The sequence below is a fragment of the Perissodus microlepis genome, chromosome 7 (assembly GCF_051167445.1).
Source record: "Perissodus microlepis isolate ML-2025 ecotype Zambia chromosome 7, ASM5116744v1, whole genome shotgun sequence".
Lineage (NCBI taxonomy): Eukaryota > Metazoa > Chordata > Actinopteri > Cichliformes > Cichlidae > Perissodus > Perissodus microlepis.
The window spans coordinates 15,484,158-15,505,888 of NC_140467.1; the positions used below are offsets into that span (position 1 = coordinate 15,484,158).

A 21,731-nucleotide genomic window follows, 5' to 3' on the forward strand; every position below is an offset into this window, starting at 1 on the left:
GCTGCGTCAACTGCACTGTCCTTGACCAGTGGGACTGGAGGCGTGAGGGGGGTGAGGGAGAGCGTGTGAGCAGGATGACAACTCTGCCTTTTTGGCCCGTGGGGCTGAGTTAACACTCGCCCCCTCACCAGCCTTTTCCCTTATCCATCAGGAGCATTTGTACACCAATTTAGCACGTGTGTGCACCGGCACGCGAAGGCAGACAATCACATGATGACAAAAAAAGAAAGAAAAATAAGACGCGCACACTTTCAAGGCACAACCAGGTCTTCGTGTTATCTTAAATCCGTCCTTTCTCTTGACAGGCCTGATGACCCATACTTTCCTCTGCCTCATTCATAGTGATTTAGTGGCGAAAGAGGATAGAAATAGACTTCCCTGAACTGGATCTGGTTAAATTATGTATACCTCTGTGAATCTTATTTATATTATTCCCTGAAGGGTCTCTCACAGGGAAGTAGGACTGTAAGACGGTACTCTTTAAAAGCTGTGCTCGTGGAGTATTAGTTTATCCTGGCGCTACACATCCGTTTCAGGCCTGACATATTGTTTTTCTAATCATTAACGATAAATACCTCCTTCCCCCACAAAAAATGTTGTGGATGTGCAAGACCCTTATACAGCATGTGCAATCAAGTTTACCACATAAAAAAGAAAATAGATCAATCTACTCCTCTAAAATCATTACTCTAGGAATGTCTCTATTACTTTAGAGATGCAAGGAGAGAACTATTATGTGTGTTTTCAGACTCACTGGAGCCTTCTGGTCTTTTCTTCTGCAGCACTCAGTTGCAGGCAGTGGGGAAAAATAAATGCACTTCTATTTTCTGACAATAAAAGTGGTATTTATATCTGAGGAAATGGTTCTTTTTGATTTATTTATATATTTTCATTGTTGCTGCCGTTGCTGCTCCCACATCAGCCACGCTTCTCTATCTGCTGGCATAGGTGTGCGTGTGTGCCTGTGTCGCCATGTGAGAGAGTCTGATACGGAGACGTGTTTTTTAGGAATGCGAGATATAGACGAATAGGGAGGCTGGATCCAGGCTGAAGCCGTCTTTGGATTGGAGAGGCACCCACCTGTAGCCTGGAGGTTTGAAAAGAAATGTACAGTACGTATGGTCATACAGGATCATTTCCATAAAAACTCAACCGAAGCACAGATAAACCTTCAGTAATGCTGACACTGGGAGTTTAGGGGAAATACAATGATGCCCCACATTGTCACCTGGTGTAATTTAGCCCTTCATCTGACTGCCCTACACCCCTCCACCTTCCAGCACTTGCTGGCTCACCTTTCTTCAGACTCTTGAAGGGCAGGGTGTACTGGCCTACAAACTCACTGCTGAGAATGCCGGTCTGATCTCTGACACAGAAGCGAACGAGGCACAGTTCAGGCAAGCGAATCGTGAAGGACATGTCAGTATCCCAGCGAGGACTCAGAGCTAGAACAGAATTAACAACTTCATTAGAGTCAGTTAATGTTTCTTTGAGGTGCTAATTAATATTTTTGGATCAAACACTGGATCACACGACTACCTCTATGTGAAAGACGTCAACTGTAATGATGAACACAGAGAAATTTATCACCTGCCTACAAAGATCATTGTTTTGGGTATATAATTTATGGTTTTGGGCTTTGACTTTAACCAGTCTTACATCATTTGAATAAAACGGCTCTACATATCCACTGAAGTCTGCTAAAACTTAGGACAGACAAAGAAAAGTGGTTAGCTAATGAACATAGCAAAGCATTTTGGAGCCTGTAAATATATTTTTGTCATAAGTTAGTGGAGCCCAAAAGCAAATTTCAAAGGCAGAGTATGTGATTTATATTCACCTGGAGGCCAGAAACACAACTTCAAATGAATTCTAATGTACAGTGGCAGATAAATAACAAGTAAACAAGTTCTGTTTTATGGGGTGATAATATGACACTGTTGGGTTCTCAGCTTGTTCCAGCTGTCTTCAGGCGAGCTCGAAATATTACAAACTTGACTTTTACTTTATCATGAAATTATTGTCAAAAGTGTAGCTACGCGTTAAAATACTTGTTTCAGGAGGTGGTATTAAAGTTGTCACCGGCTTTTGAAATTACACACCGCCTGAGCTCATCTTGAGTGCTCTGACGCTAATACACGCTGACAACCTGTGCAAGAAGTAAAGTTACCATTAATTCAGCTTATTGTTCAACCTGAGTTAATCACTTTCACTTGCTGCTTTGAAACAAATGCAGATGTCACAATAAGAATAACAATGCTACCGTGCCAGTATTTTTGCATGTACAAACCGCTCTTACCACTCTGCCAAGCTGCTGATCAACCAAGTGGTAAATTAACAAATACAGTACTGCGCAATATTGTCGAGCCACCCCCTATTTCTTTACATTTTGTTCCAAAGAGCCATACTTTCTTGTCTTTTTGTTAAAGTGGTCTTGAGCAATAGTTCTCAAAGATTTTGAAATTTTGATCATCTGGAAAGAATCTGATTGAAAATGGCCTTATTTTTTAGCATTTCAACAATCCCAAACATGCTGCCAATACAATAAAAGTGTACCTGAGTAGCAGAACACGCAATGACCTCTCTAGAGTATGAGTATGGGATCATCTTGACAGAACAGAATAAAAGGCAGCCAGCATCCAAAGAGCTTTGAATGTCCCTCAAGAAGCCTTTAGAACTATTCTTGAAGACTACTTAGAGAAATGACAAGAAACGCTGCCTAAGAGAGTTCAGGCTGTGCTGAAAAATTCAGGAGTTTATACCAAATACTGACTTTTAAGTTCATTAGAAATGTACACTCTTCTTGCCGTATAAATAGTATATTTCCAATTTTGCACATGTTCCATTTTCTGAGCATGTTTCTATAATATTTAATACTATTTATCAATTCTGCCCAACTGTGCCTCACTGTGAAGCAGGGAGAAACTACCTTTTAGATTGTTTACCAAGCAGTAGTCCCTCCAAAACAGCCTTCCATTCCTGACAATCCTGCCATCATTTTAACTTTACCTGTGCCCAGTGCAATGTGTGCAAGCTAAACATAAAGTGGCTGTCGCCTGCAAAGACCTCAACTTCAAATGTCAAGCAACATTTCAAGTTTCTGTTGCAGTTAGCAAGCTAATGTTGCAGAAAAATGTTGACTGGACTTTCAACCATTTTCACTGCAGTGCTCTGTAGCTCACTAAGGTGAGCGACCACAAAAAACACAAACACTTGATCTAACAGTGAATTTAAAAGCTGTTGGGATAACTGACCAGCAATCAACAGACTCACAGATGACAGCACATGACCAGTGTTGACTGGATTTTAAAGGGTTTGCTGAATTTTTTTTTAAACAATTTGATGAAGTTTCTCAATCCAAAATGACATTTGTATTCACCTTACCTGTTTTATTAAATGACTATATGATTAATGTTCATATGCACATCATAACAGAGTACCAGATGTATTCACTCTACACAGCAAAATCTCCAGTGTTAAATTAACACTAGAGAGTGTCTATATGGGTCCACACCTCTGAGTGTTAAATACAACACTGTTGAGTGTTAAATTAACACTTTTGACAGTGTTATATGTTTAAAAGTAACCTAGTCAGTTTTGAAGATTAACAATGGCTAACACTGAGCAGTGCTGATTTTCTAACACTGGAATATTTCTAACATTTTGAGTTATTTTCCAGTGTTAGAAAATCAGCACTGCTCAGTGTTAGCCATTGTTAATCTTCAAAACTGACTAGGTTACTTTTAAACATATAACACTGTCAAAAGTGTTAATTTAACACTCAACAGTGTTGTATTTAACACTCAGAGGTGTGGACCCATATAGACACTCTCTAGTGTTAATTTAACACTGGAGATTTTGCTGTGTAGTGCTACGTCTGGTACTCTGTTTCCTCCTTCTCTCCCTCCTTGTCTCATCTCACTCCCATGTACAAATACACACATGAAATCTGTCCTTCCTACTTTCTTGAAAATTTAAAATACACCACTTTGAGCTGAGTGTCAATGATCTAGAGTTAATTCTGACAAAACACAACTTGAACTGATCAAAGTGAAGCTAGATCTAACATAATGGAGAACAGATTGCTGTGTCTTGGTACGTTGTGATATGCGCAGTTTGTGTTGTGCCACCTACAATTGTTTTTGACAGTATGTGTGTTTTTTCTGCAGGAGTCTGATGCAATCCCATGAATCTCCACTCTCACAAAGGGGTCCAGAGCTTTTCCACTCCTGGGTAGGGGTAGGTTGGACCCACTGATCACCTGTGGACAAGCACACACAGAGGTATACAGTAAATTTAAATAAATGATTAGTGAGAACCTCAGAAACAGTAAGAATCAGTAAGAATCAAGAATCAGTAAGAAGAAAAGAGTAGAGAAGAGAAGAGGAGGGAGGGTTTGTAATTACACTAGTCTGGAGAAAGGCAGGCTTATCTGCAGTCGTCTCACACTGAGCTTTCCCTCACTGGCCCTGATCAAAGACAAACCTGCATGTACTTATCACGACATGCCCTGCTTGGCACTGATGTAGCCTTACAGTGTCCAGCCTAGAATTACAGTCCCTTTCCTCTTCTGCAGTCACACTACAAAACCACAAAGGTTCTGATACTTCACAGTCACAATGTCCCTACTTGTGAGTTCATAGCTAGCAGGTTGGAGTCATCATTAAATAAACCTTTTGCACGTACTTGACAGTTTTATGCTAAAAACTCTTGCGAAAGCTCAAGGGGAAATATTGTTTTCCTGAACAGATGAATAATTTAATGCTGAGATTGAAGATTGAAAACCCAAACACTCCTACCTAAGTTACAACACCGTCTGCTACTCATGAGTCTGATTCACTGAGTTGAGGGCTGTGTTGAGATTGCGGGATTTTCCCCGAAGTTATCGAATAATACAGAGCGATGATGTGAATAAATAAAGGCGGGGCCCTGGGCACACTAAAACACAGCACGCAACATTCATATTTATGCATCGTGATGTGTGTTGTTGTGCATATTCTATTAGAAGACAATGTCTGACATGCATTTGTTTAACTTGAGCATGTCCTTGTAAAACACTGTCTGACCAAGAAGTATTTTCTTTGTCAGATGTAAGATTTACACAGATTTTCAAAGATTTACAAAAGCAATGTGACAGGAGTTTACCAGATATTCTATTCAGAAACATAAAATAATAATAAGTTAAAGACTGCATAACTCAGCCAAGGCTGAAAACTTCATCCATACCATGCATAAATGGAGTCCCTGGATGCAGAAAATTATACTCGAAAATATGATGCAAGGTGTCAAATATTAAATCCTTCCTAAAAGTTGGATCTGAATTCCAATCACCTTTGACAACCAATCACTTCTAAGTGGGTCTAATATTCACACCAATCCATAATATCCGTGGTTGTTGTTTTAGCAACAAATAAAAAATAAAAGAAAGAAAAGCAACACTGTGCATATAAAGCCATGCTGGTTATGGTGTGAAAGTGTACTGATACATTCTACATGCTAACTTTAGCATGTGTCAAATGCTAGCGCTAACATGCCACTTTAGGGTTACAGTAGGTAATGTTTACTGTGGTGACTCCTTTCGCTAAAAAAATTCTTTGCACAGCTGAAGCTGAACAAAACTTCAATAGTTGCAGGCTTATGGTCGTCAGGCATTTTGCACATTTAAAATCAGGTATTGAAAGAATTTGCCAATAAGTATACTAGTATAAAATACTTCTTGGCAGCACGGTGGCATGGTAGCTAGCACTGTTGCCTCACAGCAACAATGTCCTGGGTCTGAATCCGGCATCTGGATGGGCTTTTGTGTGTTGAGTTTGCAGTTTGCATGTTCTTGCCGCCTCTGCGTAAGTCCAGTCCCAAACTCCAAACACATACAGTTTGTAATGTTAGGTTAATTGGTGATTTTAAATTGCACATAAGTGTGAATGTGAGTGTGAATGATTGTTTGTTGCTCTATGTTGGCCCTTCAACAGACTGGCAAGCAGTCCGGGGTGTGGGCCCTACCTCTTGCCCTAAGGCAGCCGAGATAAGCTTCAGTCCCTTTGCGACCCTGAATTGGATAAGCGGAAGAGGATGGACCGATGGTATTGTATACTAGTGCTAGTCTAGTGTTTCTGCAGATAAAGGGGGCTTTTTGTTCAGTGCTACAAAGGTTTAATAGGGATGAATGGACATCTCAAGCCTATGTGACTAGATTGTTTCATTGTTGTTTGTGCTTTTAGTTTAGTTGATATAAGCTTTAAAGAAGGTTTTTATTTTTATACGCCTTAAGATCGATCATGAAACTGATATCAGCATAATGATGTTCCCTCCTTTGCCTTTACTTCACGTGATCCCACACTGTTCCCCATGCTGTTTCAGCAGTACAAAACCTCGATATCTCTCAAAACTCTTCTCATAAGATCAAATCGTGACAGTTCTCCTTATGAGCTCAGAAAAAGATATGTGACTGTGCTTTTTTGGCAGCTTCTTTCACTTTTGCTGTGTGGCTTTGTACATTACAAGTGCTGCTATTACTGTCCCCCAAGTTGCTTAAAATAATGAAGGAGAGATGATTTATTAATTGGACCCCAGGTCTAATTGCATTAGATCACTCCTGTCTCTCTTTTCCTAATTTTCTAAAGGAGATAATCTAATTAAACAGACACTCTTGGGGAGTTTTACATCATTGTTGGTTCAGAGCATCCGGCAGGAAAGTATTTAACTGCAGGCAAGAAGTGCAAGGAATAAGATGAGCTCTGCTTCACAGTGCCCTACATTGTGAGGGATATCCACACTTATACATGCACGTGAGGCACACATACCCACAGACAGTCCGGTAACGTTACACCTTAATCCATAAATGCACCATGAGTGGATTATTCAGGGTCTAGTGCTCCATAGGTGTACCTTGAGCAGCAGGTATGTTGATTTACGCTTGTGGTGGCTGCTGCTGGGATCAAAGCGCATCTGGGTGGACATGAGAACCGCCGGCTTCAGGACGTAGCCACAACCCCCGTTGTCCTGGAAAAGTCCATCATTAAGGTCCATAGGCAAGCCCGGAGACTGGAAATTGAGTGCCACTGCAAAACACCACAGGACAGTCTCTGAACAATGAAACAAGGAGACACAACACAGTGGAGCAAAAATTGCAAATGCCTAAAGCTTGTTAGATAAAACAACCAGCTTGAGATGATCCCTGCAAACCTTCTGTTTTCTAAAGCTCATTTTCATTCTGCAGGAGAGAGTTAAATTATACAATGACTTGAAATGTTTCTGCAACAATGGCTTTCATTGCATCAGGGAGTCATTCACAATTAGCAACTGTGCAATGACTGAATGCGCAGTGGGCTGTTCTGCTGTGCACAGTTATATTTTGGCATGTGCACTGCACACATCATCAGTGACTACAGATTTCAGGCATCAGAATAGAGTGCCAGATTATGTCTCTCTCTGGCTGGACAGAAATCATTGATGAGGGTTGAATAACGTATATAAATAATGCAAAGAAACAATTCAGTGTGAACCCCCATGTTGCTCTGCAGCCTTCAGCTTCTCTTTCTGTGCTCTCCCCGTGTGTTGCCGAAGCCCTGTGGATGTTCTGCTCATCTAACAGCAATTGATCCTTCTAGGCTACTGCTTTGTTCCGCAGACTCCTGCAGCTTTGATCACCATCTGCACGGCTCAGCGATCAGCGAGGCTACATGTCAGAGTCAGTGACTGACTGGCTGACTGATGAAGATGTATGAAGAGTATGTGTTAAGACAGAGTGACAGGAACACTGGCAAAGACAGTGTCAGACAGATAAGGCTTGTGACTTTAACCTCATAGGCAATCTGTTACATTTTTAAACAGAGCTTAAGGCCTGAATGCAGATGCACATGCTCAAAGGAAATGTGAAGAGCGAGCTTTATCGAAAGAGCTGATAAAACCGGGTCCAAAAGGTGACGAAATTTCAAACAGGCACGCACTGGGGACAGAGATCAGGAAGAAGGAACAAGTACAAAGGGAAAGACAAGCCTATATTTACACAGAGGGCGTATTAGGAATGAGACCCATGTTGGAACAAGACACAGATGGACACAATCAAACACCTGTGTTTGAGGATAGGGAAGGTAATAACCAACGAACAGGAATTAAAACCAAAACAAGGTCATTAGAAAAAACAATGTAAATATGAAACAGAAAGAACGCAAAAAAAAAAACCCACCAAGCAACAAGACACTAATGATGACAGAGACAAAGGAATGCAGAAGGCAGTGGCAAAAACAACTCTAAGAATGCCTAAGAAACTAATGGAAAACAACCATAACAAAATCTGGAAATGCATGACTTGCAATCCAACAACTTAGCTCTGGGGACAATGTCTCGGGGCATTTGGGCATAGTTCTCTAATATCCGGGCCAAAGTTCCCGAAACATGTGTTGTCATTGCTTACAAATGCATTTACATTTTAAAGAACTCGTCACCAGACAAAAAACGTTGGCGTCAAAATTGCAATTTGACAAATGCAATCCCCATTTTGCACTCCTCACAACCTGCATGGAACCAAAGCTTTCTCCAATGCGATTGGTCAATGCTGTTTGGACTGCAAAAAGACTGCAAACGAAAGCCAGAATGCTTAGAGTGTTGCAAATATCGTCCTTTGCCAAGAACCTGTTTATGGAGATTACCTCAAGGATGAATCATGCACTAATGCATAGTTACTCGGGGAGGACATGTAAGTCATACGGAGGGAAAAAAAGAGCTCTGACCGAAAGCCAGCTGTAATTTAAAGAAAGGGGGCATTTAGTGGGGTGCAAATCGATTTGAAAAAGATGTGATAACGGCCGGGAGAGGACTTGCTCTGGGGGAAAACACAGATGAGGCAGTCAGGCTGTAGATTGGAATGAAATGTTCTTTTCACAGGTAATCGACAGGACACTGGGCCAGGTTGTTCGACAGTTGGTCTTCTGGGCTGCAGTTTTCTTCATCTCAAGAGTTCATAGTAAAAAAGCAGTTTGTTTGTTTGTGTCAAAGGTATTGTCTTTCCTGTTGACACAGTGGGGGGAAAAAATAGTTTTACACATCAAAATTGATATTTTTAGGGTTTCGCTCAAAGAAACATAAGTGAGAGCAAAGCAGTGGTTATTTCATTAAGAATCATTAACTCTTCTTATTATATGTGATCTTTTTTTATTGCCCATTAAGATATCAATAAATATCTAGTTGCTGAATTAGGCTACGTTCACACTGCAGGTCTTAATGCTCAATTCCGATTCTTGGATCAAATCCGATTTTTTTTGTCTGCTTGTTCACACTACAAATAAAATGTGACAGCAAACGCGCTCTAGTGTGAACCCTCAAAGTGGCCCGCATGCGCAAAAGAAGACGTCACACACAACGCGCTCTGTTTAGACCCAGACCACACAGTATTGTTTGACTGATGGCCCTTAATATAAAGACTTGTTTTGGACTTTACGTTTCCCAATTTTGCTTTAAGTTATAAAGTTATTTTGTTATTGACATATGGCCTAATAATCATCCTTATTGCTGTTTTAGAGAGGAGAAGTGCTTCAAAGGATAGTTGGAAATGTCTGTCAGAATCTGCAGATTATACAGTACAAATAAAATGTTCACGTTTCTCCAACGTTGTCTTCCCAACAGTTTCACTAACATCTACACGGGATGGCCAGGAAGTGTTCGCGATGTCTTATCGGGCGCTTCTCCGGCGCTGATAATTGGCGTCTGTCTTGTGTCAGTGATGTAAAAGACGGATTTAATGCGACATGACCATTCAAACAGCAGTCGCTTTCTAAAACATCAGATATGTATCGGATTCAGTACCACATACGAAAGTGACCCAGGTCGGATTTGAAAATATCGGATTTGTTCCGTTCACACTGTCATACAATGATCGGATATGGGTCGCATAGGGTCAAAAAAGTCGGATTTGATGCGCTTTCGCTTGCAGTGTGAACGTAGCCTTAGTGTCTTTAATTATTCTGAAATGAAACTGTTTGGGAACCATCTATTATTTATGCCCTATTCATTTCTGTAATTGGATTGGTCTAATTAATTAACTGCTTTCTAAATATTTCCATAATTCTGGCAGCCTTCTTAACTGCATAATAGATAACACTGCATGCACTTGGAAAATTTTTCTAAACTAAATGAATCTCAGAATCTCTAAACAAATAGGAATGTGCATGTGTAGAGTATATACGATCACTTTAGTAATTCCACATAACAAACCAGTTCCCCCTATTTAAGATGAAAAACAAATCTTTATGCAAGATCTCCCATCTGCCCCCTCTGGCCTGTAGCATCCACCTGTAGGCTCCAGGGGATGTTATCTCATCACTGCCCAGTATCTCTACTGTAACGCATTTGTGAGTTCAGACGTCAAACTCTGACTCTGCTTTGCTGCTGCAATCAGCCATTTCAAATGGGAGCTGTCTGACTAAAATATCTTTTGTGTACATAATGAGCGAGTATCTGAGTATTCCATGGGAATCTTCCAACTCACCGAGCTGAGAACCGGCATTCCAAAATTCCACAGGTTTATAGTTTGAGGAAGACATCCTCAAGCCCGCAGGATAAATCCTACTGAGGAACTTCTGGTTGTGTTCAACAAAATCCGAACCTGAAAGAGAGACGGGACAAACAATGCATCAATGACAATGGTCACAGTAATCAGAATGCAGATTAAGACTTGACAGCTGTTGATTTGTTTAATGGAACCACATGACACATTATCTGTAGGGATTTGATTTGTCCTGAGCAGATTATAGACATATCCCACTATTTCTCATTGGAATGATTAAAATTCATCACACTACAGCTCAAGCTTTTGGTTTTGTCAACCTTAATGTGTTGTTTTTATTCAAATATAAAGAATTGTGATTGTAAAACATTACAGAAAGTGAATCGCTATACTGTTTAATGTAAAAAAAAAAAAAAGGGAAGATAATGTCTCAAGAAATTACATTTTGATCCATGTATAATTATCCTCCTTCTGAGGACTGAAAAGCATGGCACACAGCTTCAGTCTATTCATTATCTTTAACACAGTAGCTGTTTGATTTTCCTGCAGAGATTGTCGAAACCACCAGGCTTTTGAGCTAGATTTGCCGAGACTGCTCATGGTTGCTGACACCCAAGTCAACCAGCTCATAATGTAGCTGTATGTGTGGAAAAGTGTCATTCCTCCTCAGCAGGAAACAGATTTCATTTCTCTCTATCACTTTGTTTCTCCAGTATGCTGCGGCTTAGCGGCGTGCTGACACTTTAACTGATTATTCGCTGATTTGAACCTCTGAGGGCTCTTTTCACTTCCCCAGCAATGAAAGTACGAGTCACATTTCTGGGTTTTTGTTCTCATGCTTTATTCCTTAAAAATTACTTCCTTCTAACGTATATGTCATGTTCAATATGCCTTTGCTGTTCTGGGAATTTATAGCCGGTATACTGTAATTGCATTTTCCATCCGAAGACTCCTGGATGAGAAATGTAATTATGCACATTGAGCACTTTGCAAAAGTGGGATAATAAATCAAGAGAAATCTGCTGGGATCACCCGAATAATATTTTGTAACATTCACAATTACAAATACACATCCTTTATTACTTTAATCTATAAATCCTACTTCTCCTGTTTAATGATTTCAAATCAATAAATGACTCTACCTGAAGCTTTGAGTAGCTTGCAAGCCTTCTTCTCTTCCATAGATGTGTTCTCATAACAGTTTTGATTGTCCCTGGAGTGGCTAAAACTGATGAACTTGACAGACCTTGTGTATATAACAAGGTCAGACAAAGCCTCAGCTACCACCACCTTCTTCTTCTACTCAATGCATTAAGGACAGAAGAGACAAACAAAAAAACACCATTGAAATTCCAGTAACAGTTCCAGGTTGAAAGCTATGCCTTTTTGCCCTCATGCAAAATGCCTTTACCTTTACATTTCAAACATTATTTTTTGTAGATGATTTCTTTTTTCTTTTTTAAGCTGACTGGAAAAAATAAAATAAAAACAAAAACACCCTGACTTACTTTCTTCTTTGACCCTGCCTTTCTGGGAGACCAGAACTTTGCTTTTGTTTGATGATCCTCTTCCTCCTCATCCTCCTCCTCCTCCTCACCCTCATTTGCACTCTCCTCTCCCTCTGCAGCATCCTCTGTCTTAATCTGACGCTTGAGCTTTTTATTCTTGATGAGGATCTTATACTTCAGGTCCTGGCAATCCTCCACAGGATCAAGTCACACATGAATGAATGCGAACTAACATCCACACAGCACTTTTAAAACACGCCACATATTTGCATCAGCCAAACTGTTTCTGCATCTTCAAACTTTGGGCACAAGCACCAAATTTTTTTCATTTTTTTTTTTTTTGTTGTTGCACAAACCACCCCACTCCCGCTGCTATGGTCTGCCACAAAGACGCTGTTCTTCAAAGAGTCACATCCACAGCGGGGCATACAGTATATACACACAGTTAGAGCAGATAAGAAGAAAAGCAAGAGAAGCAGCAGGTGTATCAAATCACCGAATCGAACATCTGCTCCTGCATTTCACCGTCCGGACTCCATATCTGTTAGTACTTTAAAGGGCTCTCTTTTCCAATGAGCAGCAATATGCTAAAAGCCAAAAAAAAGAAAAAAAGAAGAAGAAACATGGTCTGGAGGAAGCTCCACGTTACGTGAGTGTCAATGCATGCTGTATGCACAGGCAAATTATTCAAACTAATTACAGATATGCCAGCATTAACAACCTGTAAGAGACCATATGGTCTAAAAATTACAAGCTTCATAATTTCACTTGGCCCCTTCACTTCTTGAAATTTCCATCACTTGTACACAAAATTATATAGTCTGCAGAGCTAAAATTGAGGCTTTGCTTATGTTGATGCACTTTAGGAAAGAATAATTGGTTCTTGAGGGGGGTTTCGCCTCACGCTGACAGTAAAAATAGAATAAAGTGGCGTAATAACATGTTAATTAACTGTAGCTTATTTCTAATCCCACAATAACTCTGGATAATTGAAAATTGAGCCAAGACAACTGGCTTTTCCATCTTTTCCACAGCTTAGAAAAGTTGTGTAAACAGCTTTAAAACCCTTTGATGTAACTAGTAGGAGTAATGAGGGAATCCTGAAAACTACAGATTGGTTCCACTTTTATAATTAGATAGTAACTTGAGCATGTGTGAAGCTGCATAATTTTAAAACATGAAAACTGTCCCTGCTGCAGGGGTTAATAGTCAAGATGAAACCGTTAGAGCTGAGGCTCCTACGTAAGCCTGCTACTTCCAAAGTCATAAAGATAAAAATGATATGGAGAATATGTGCTCCAAGGATAGAGCACAGCTCATTTTTGCAGCAGAAATCAGAAGTACCAAAGAGATTCTCATGAGACTGCACACATTCATCCACAAAGCCTTTATCCTCCTCGTCATAGTCAGTATACTGCAGTCTCATTGTCTTTCATACTGGTCACTTCATAATGAGCTGTGACAGATGCTTTCAAAGGAGAAGTCGGCTCGAGTGCCTCAACAGTCTCAAAGTGATGGACACTTATCAGGGTCTACTACGTTACGTTAGATTTGTGACTCTCTGAGATTAAAGAGGCTTGCAAATGCAGATGTCCATTTACCCCGCATGCTTGCGGAGGACAGGGAGCCTGGGAAGCCTAGGAAGGGAGACTAATGAGGCCCTTTGTGACGATGAAAAGGTCTGACTTTGTTCTTGTTTTGTTTTGCTATGGCATACAATGAGGATTTATAGGTGCAAACACCATCATTCTTCCGCTTGCAACAGCTGTTCTACTGTTAAACACAGATTCATCTCCTTTCTTTCTTTTTTTTACTACTCACACAGCCTAATTCTCACATCTTCTGAGTCTTACATTTGGACTTGGGAGGTCTCCCGCAGATGGGTGATCCAAGGGAGCTATCAGCAGGTTTTCCCCCAGAATAGAGATAAGATACTCGGCCATGACCTCCTGCTGCTCCTGGCAGCAATGGTTTTCCAAAGACAGAATCACCGGATAAGCAGACACCTGTCAATAAAAATCCAAACCAGAAAGAAAAAAAGAACGTTTAGACCCTATTACCAGCAACTTAACTGTTCTCTCTGTATGGTCGTACATCACAGAGAATGGCCTGAAATGCTAAATCAAAGGCAGTTTGAAGGCAAGAGAGGTTATTAATGAGAGCAAATGCTGCTCAGTAGGGTCTCTTGGCGCCCGCAGAGGCAAGAGTGAACGAGCTGGCTGCTACGCCAGAAGCAGTAATCATGTAACAAACTACATGCTGTTACCTCAAAGGCGTGCTGCCCCACAGTGGTGATGACATCCTTAAAAAGTATCTTGCTGGTGAGGGTGTGGCCATGGTAAACTACGGGCTCCGTGTCTGGCCCATCCCAGCAGTCAATCTCCAGGCAGCGACAGCCTTTCCTCAGAGCACTGTTCCAGACAGAAGCACACACGTGTACAGACTGTATCTTATACAAGATTGCTTTCTGACGGTGGAGGAAAAAAAACTTTCACAAAGAGGTTGGGGCAAATAATCACTTTGCTTATAATATTTTTTTCATGCAACACTGACACACAGTTATATCCGCCTTTTTCTCCAGACATTTTCAATCAATGCTTGTCTAGAAGTTATTTGTGTTTTAAATGGAGCCTGGCGCATGCAAAACAGCTGCAGTCTGTGTCAGCTTTCAGGTGCTTTTCTTTGTAGTAATAAAATGTCACATGAGTGTTAAATGTGGCTCTGTTATTGCAGGCAAAGTTCATAGCATCACACTGTCAGTCTTTTTGCTTTCTTTGGTTGAGTTACAGCAGACAGTAAAATAGTCTTTCCAGGTGTGATGTCATCATGCCTTCACAAGTACCTGTGCTCACATTCGGTATCAGGTAACCTGCACTATAGTGCTCTGAGTCAGTTACAACATGCCCAGCTAAAACTTTAAACAGAGACACAAACAAGATTGCATAAATACGGGTTTTCTGGCAGGTTGAAGTCAGCAGTGCAAAAAGTCGATCAAAGGCCATTCACACGCTTATAAAAAAAAGTCTCAGTCACTGACAGATTGCTAGCTGACTACAAATACTGACCGATTGTACATTAGTGGTTTTGGGTGAAAATACCTTCAGAAGTGCCTTCAGAAGCATTTTTGAACTTCTGAGAGAGCCAAGCTAACTCTTTTCTTCAGCTTCTATTGTAATGCTAAGTTCCAAAGAAGGCTTGCTCATGTTTTTAGCTTTGATGCTTTGAAATAAAACTAGTGTCACCTTTTTCTGGAAAAAGGGGACCAAAGTGTGCAGTTCTCAACATTATTTTTTACAATTTACCTAACACAATTATCTCATATCACAGTTTTTGAAGTGAGAGTTAATGTGATACATACACAGCCACAGTTACGCAATCTTCATTTTAACAAGTACCAGGGTGCATATTTTAGTATTTTTGATGCATTCCTCGTAACTAGTATACATTCGCTTCATGTTATTTTCATCCCTCTCCCACCTGTGAGCTAGTGGGATTTCTATAAAGCAGCTTACTGTTCCTGCCAGTTTGCTTTCCTCTCAAGATCATTGCATCATTATCTAAGTAAACCAGAGCTCTCGGGCCGCTGAGTTGAAGGGTTCGCTCTACCAGTCAGCCAGGGAACTCAGCACTTTCACTGGAACCATAAATACAGCACTCCTGCTTCCATCAGCCTCTTTTGTAATCACCTCCATTGTCCCATAAAGGCACCACAGCAATTTCACTGTCTGCCTCAGCACAGGACTGGGTCAATGAAACCAGAGCGCAAAAGAGAATCCAAATGACAAACATGTAGGCCAGGAGAGGGAGACTAATGTTGTGTTGTAAGGCATTTAGAGCTTCATTGCAGCCATTTTTTGTGTTCTGCTATTTTGCTTTTTTTTTTAAAAAAAGATTGTTTTTATTTGTCATAATATTTTACTGATTAAATTTGCTAATTTGCAAGTAGACTTTCACCAGTATTGGCATAATTTTACATATAAATGGGTTGTGCAAAAATGTTACCATCTATAGATTATTTATTATATGACGTTTGCTATTTCTTGTCACTAAATGCATTTGTAGCACCGAAAAGTAAAAATTTTAGAAGTAAAAAACACCCTTCAACTATGTTTTGGGTTATGACGTTAGATCATTTGTCTACAAGAGGGCACTCTGCAACTTCTCTGTTGGCAACACATGTTTGAAAAGGCACATATACAACAACTAGTCGATTCTGTGCAATGCAACAACAGGCACCACAAGGTACTTTATATTGTAAGGTTAAAACCCTAAAATAAATGAGAAAAAACACCAGACAATCAGAATACCTCCTATGAGCAAGTGCTTGTTGACAGTGGGAAGGAAAATCTGTAGTGCTTAGTATGTGGTACAACCTGTTAAAGAATGTGTGTCTGTGCAATGAAGCCGTGCAGTTTATGAATACAGTTTGCTAACCAAGCTTGGAAGCCTTAGCTGATAACTTAGAACTCTATTCTTCTCATTTAAAGTAGCTCACTTCTGGCTCCAAAAAAAATAAATATACAAAAATAACATGGAGAAGGCCAAAAAGATGAGTCAGAATTAAGAAACCGATGGGTAAGGTCATATTGACTACATCCATCTTTTATACACAGGCAGCAAATACACCAGGAATCATAAAAAACTATCTTCAGAGGCAAGAAGAGAGTCTAAGAACTGTTGATATATCTCCCACAGAACCCTGATCTCCATTTCATAGAGTCAGTCTTGGATTATATGAAGAGACAGAGGGCACTGAAACTTAAAAGCAAAGGTTGGATACACCAAACATTGATTATATTTGTGTGTGTGTGTGGGGGGGGGGGGGGGGGGGGGGGTTCCCATTTGCTGTGCTTGGTATAGCATACTCGACTTATCCACTAAAACCTATTTATGATATAATCTATTCAAAGCATTCTCAATTTAACTTCAGTGCCTTAAAACATATTCACAGTACTCCCTCTGCTATTGGGCGAGGCTTTTTAAAATACTGCTAAGTGAAGAGGAACACTGTATGTAAACATTGCTTCCCTACCTAACATAGGCATCCAGGCTGCTTTGCCCTACTAGCTGATCTCCGGTCAGGTAGGTGTTGTGTGATGTGGAGATGAAATAGCTGGTAAGCGGCTGGTCCATGTCCTGGTACACTGATGTGTGGGCCTGGTTGAACACACAGCACTCTTTGGACTCCATGTACCTGAGGAACCCTTCAAAGGTCATTGAGCTGTTTTCTCTGGCTGGAAGAGGACGAATTGAGAAGACTTAAATTTCATCTTTAAGGATTAAAAAAAAGAAGAAGAACAGCATCTACAATCAAGCCAGATAACTGCATTTAATTTCTATCTATACCATGTTACTTTAATAGTAAAACAATAGTCCTTCTTATAACATCTCTGGTAGAGTTACGGCTGGTGTGTTATAGATATTTGGTCATAAACCTCTTTGATGATCATGCTAGATAATAAAGTTAGGGAATCACTAAAGTCATTATAAGTCATCCTCCTACAGCCACAAGTAGCTGGGTGAAATTTCGTGACAGTCCATCAAATAGCTGTTTAGAAATTTGAAATTAGATTACAGCAGAGGACTGACCAGTGGAGCGTCTCCAGAGCCATGATGTAGCCTCTGTGAAGTTTCTGCTGGTAATGAATTGTGATGTCACAAGTGTACTGTAATTATCTTTAGTCTGAGGTGGGAATAAAACTCATTCAGCTGAACAGTCAGCTCAAACGATGAATTTAATGGAAAGAAATCTGACATTAAATTAAAAAAGAAAAAAAAAGACTGCATTTCATTTGGGTGAACTAGCTGAGGGTTCCTGGTATTGTGTAAGCTGATTCAGTGCCATGTCTAACTTCATTAATAAAATATCTTTCACCACCATCAGAGCTCTCCCTGCTCTGACAAACTGTCTGCTGTGAAAACGGTTGATTTTACTGACTACACTGCTGATGGTTCATACCAACTGTACCTGCTTTTACATTTAGCAGTTTGGATGATTTTCTGATTTATTTTGAATAAAATCACCAACTATGGTATGATTTAATACATGTTTTTAAAAATTGCAATTCCTCTACAAATAACTGAGTTTGTTGAGAGAAATGTGTCATACAGTTTTCATGCAAGTGCAGAAAAAGAAAAACATGAGCACATTTGTTTATGCAAAGAATGGCAGAAAGTGAGGTCTTCTGTTAGGGTTCCTTAATTATGACGTAAATCTGTATGAACATCATTGGACAAGCTTATTTAATTCAATTACTCTCAAACTTGGGCAAAACAGTGGGTTTATTACACTTTAAAAAAGAGCAGAAATATATCTTTGAAATAAAATGGAAAGACTTTTAAAACCTATTTACTGTTTTTAATGTTTCACACCACAGTTGGCATGTTTGCAGTTTTGTTGTGCTTGTACAATTACAATGGAGGTCTGGAAACTTGATTTACTTGAATTTAATAATAAAGCAGAAGAAGTAACACCAAAATCATTTTAAAAAACTGAAGTCAATTCAACGTTAGTAAACTAAAAGTATGTGTTTCGACAGCTCTTGTTCTGATAATTAGTGAAAGACAAAAGTCTAACTGAAATTCAAATTTGATTAATTTGGACAGCCCTGGCTTCTGTGTATTAATGGCACAGACTAGTTGTGAGTCTTTGCTGTTTGTGTTGGTGTGAATTAGCCCACAATACACTGGAGAACATCCATTAGCCAGGTCCATTAGCCTGAGGCTGATGTGTCTTACTCTTCCATTTGTTTTTCTTTCCTTCTTTCATTTTGCCAGCCAGGCATCACAGCCTTTAAATTCTCTTACAACTAAATTAGCATCCTTACGTGACAACACCAAAGAATAGAGTATTTTTTCCCATGATGATGAACAGCAAGGCCAAAGACATTGTCCACATTTCTCCCTTTACTCACCTGTCTCGTTGATCTCAAATCTATCGATCAAACTCTCTGCTTTTTCTTCATTTGCTGTGAGTTCCTTCTGCTCCTTGTGGAGGAACGTCAGCAGTGCACGGGCACTCAAAGTTTCCAGTCCTGCAGCGTAGACTTGGTAGAGTTGATGGATTTCAGCTCTCCTGGAGGGGGGCTTGCTTTTCTTCATCTATCCCTGTGCACAATTATACAGCCTTGCAATCTTTTATTGTTACTCTTATTGCTCTATTTCTTCTCAATTCCAGCTCCTACAGATTGGCTGTTTGCCCATGTAAAACACAGATTATAATTAATCAGCCGATTGCAGATCATTCTGATCTTAACTCGTTATGTGTCTAAAGCCTGTCCGAACAATCAGTTTCTTCTGTTCGAACCTCTCCACCAGCGTGGGTAAGACGAGAGGGCTGTCAAGGGATGTCAGGGACAAGATTTTAGACCTGCAAAAGGCTGGAATGAGCTACAAGATCATCAACATGATGAGAATGTGGTGAAAGGTGGTGGATCAACCCAAAATTACCCAAGAGGAGTGTGTTAATGATTTGAAAGCAATTGGGACCACAGTCAACAAGAACACACTACACTGTAATGGTTTGAAATCTTGCACTGCCGGCAAATGTTCTACTGCTCAAGAAGGGTCTTTCAGGGTCCTGGTCTTAACTTTGCCAGTGAACATCTAAATGATTCAGAGAATGCTTGGGAGAAAGTGCTGTGGTCAGATGACACCAAAAGGAACTCAACCTGCGATTTTTGGAGGAACTGAAATGCTGCAGCCCAAAGAACACCATCTCCACAGCATGGTGGTGGAAATATTATGCTTTGGGGCTGTTTTTCTTCTACTGGTTCATGACAACTTCACCGCACTGAGGGGCCAATGGATGGGGGTACTGTAAAATGTGATGAGAACCTACTTCCCTCAGCCAGAACACTGAATATGAGTCATTGATGGGTTTTCCAGCAGTTCATGGAGTGGTCTAGCTTCTGTAAAGACTAGTGGGCCAAAATACCTCCTGAGATGTGTGTAAACCTGGCAACCACCTACAAGAAACGACTTACTGCTGTACTTACCAACAGTGATTTCTCCACCATGTACTAAGTGATGTATTGCTTGGGAGATCAAATACTTTTCTTTTTTTTTAACTCAGTGACATGCAAATCAATTCATAACTTTTATGTGATGTGTTTTTGGTTGATATTTTGTCTCTCTCCATTAAAATGGAACTACCATAAAAATTAGAGACTGATCATTTCCTTGGAATTGAAAAAATTGCAAATCAAATAGTACGCATGAAACTTAGGAATGCTCCTGACTTTCTGCAACACTTAATGTCCATAATGATAGTATTGAAGGAAGAAAGTGCGAGATTTAGGCCCATTTAAGACTTAACAACTTAGAATATTTTTCATGTCACCTTTTAGATATTTTACCTTCCCGTTTCAGAGACACAATGCACCGCTTGCTCTCTAAAAATACACAGGAAGTAGTGAGTAGAAATGTCAAGCCTGAGATGCATCTCAGCATTTACCTCAGCTCACTGTTAAAACACTACTTTTTTTTTTTTTCAAACTCAGCATGAGAGAGAATAAAAGAGAAGCCACGGTGTTTGCTCTAGACAAAGTTCTCCCATCCTCTCATCCTCCATGCCTCCCCCCCATCGCCCCCATCTCCTGTCTGTATCTCTTCCATCAAATACTAAGGGTACATCTCTGTGTAACTTTCTCATTTTGGTCCCTCTCCTCGCCCTGTCATTCCCTTCAGTCAGTGAGACAAAAATGTCTGTGACTTTCTCTGACTTTGTGTGTCTCTTTCCCTCCACGGCTTTCATCTCTCTCTCTTCTGCAGCCCTTCACATTTCAGACATACGCCTCAGCCCTGCAGTGGGCTTGGTACCCCACTGCATCTGTCACCACAATGAGAGCAGCACGACGGCACCAGTACTGCTCTCTCCGTCATTAACGTTTCATGCAGTTACGTTAATTTTATCAACAGATCCCTTTGATTAATAACTGTCCAGGAAAACTTGGCAGTCTTACATTATATATATATATATATATATATATATATATATATATATATATATATATATATATATATATATTCTCACACAGACTAGCCGCGCTATCTAGAAAAGAGCTGGGGGAGAATTAGTTAGCTTAGATGCTGTATCGATTTGAGGCTGAAATGTTTCAGACAACTGTTTCCTGAAAACTCGATGTCATAAATAAAAGCCTACCTCGGATATGGAAGCTCTTGGAGTCTCTGTAGTATAGGTATTTGGAACAATATCGGGGTAAAAATAAATTAATAAATAATCTCGGTTTTTAGCGGGTTTCTGGGGTAGTACACAAAGTTGTTGCCATAGTGACAAGACGTTGTCGTTATGAGGTCAAGTGTGGAAAAAACACATAAATACGCACAGTTTACAACAGGAGGATTATACGCCCTATGCCTTTCTAGCTCTCACATTGCCAGGCATCGAGGGCGGACTTGCTGGTACCATAAACAATATAAGAAAGACACTTGGCACCTGAATATGAGAGAATTTTGCATCAGAGAAAAGGGTAGTGTAGGGCCAGCTATAGTTTCCTGTGGACACAGCATTTTAAAATAGTCTTTATGGGTAGTCAACGAATTATCCAACTGCTGATTCTTCACAAGCAGTGTGTATGTCCTGGTGACCACTGAAATTGTAATAATTTTAATAATGCTTTGCACTGAATGTCCGTCCCTCCCTTAACCTGATCCTGCTGGAGGTTTCTTCCTGTTAAAAGAGTTTTTCCTTCCCACTG

The 21,731-nt window shown here is 40.1% G+C and overlaps 1 protein-coding gene across 1 annotated transcript; it reads right to left on the minus strand.

Annotated features, from left to right (window-relative positions):
- Window positions 1-837: 837 nt before the first annotated feature.
- LOC146382828 (1-phosphatidylinositol 4,5-bisphosphate phosphodiesterase zeta-1-like) lies at window positions 838-21,292 on the minus strand. Its single transcript, XM_084933762.1, has 12 exons — window positions 21,176-21,292; window positions 18,927-19,119; window positions 17,045-17,246; window positions 14,279-14,423; window positions 13,866-14,018; window positions 12,013-12,195; window positions 11,647-11,803; window positions 10,487-10,603; window positions 6,889-7,061; window positions 4,135-4,261; window positions 1,296-1,445; window positions 838-1,087 (listed from the first exon to the last, which is right to left on the minus strand). The coding sequence occupies exons 2-12, from the start codon at window positions 19,111-19,113 to the stop codon at window positions 1,005-1,007; spliced, it is 1,677 nt and encodes a 558-aa protein (XP_084789888.1). The 5' UTR covers window positions 19,114-19,119; window positions 21,176-21,292; the 3' UTR covers window positions 838-1,004.
- Between the last annotated feature and the right edge of the window lie 439 nt (window positions 21,293-21,731).

Bases quoted from the DNA above. Each gene is read 5' to 3' on its own strand.
- LOC146382828 (XM_084933762.1), bottom strand. From the start codon at position 19,113: ATGAAGAAAAGCAAGCCCCCCTCCAGGAGAGCTGAAATCCATCAACTC. The intron at 7,062-10,486 runs GTGAGTTGGAAG...GGTGTTTTGCAG, and splicing joins GAATGCCGGTTCTCAGCTCG to TGGCACTCAATTTCCAGTCT. The intron at 1,446-4,134 runs GTAGGTGGCACA...ATTCTGTTCTAG, and splicing joins ACATACTGTCAAAAACAATT to CTCTGAGTCCTCGCTGGGAT.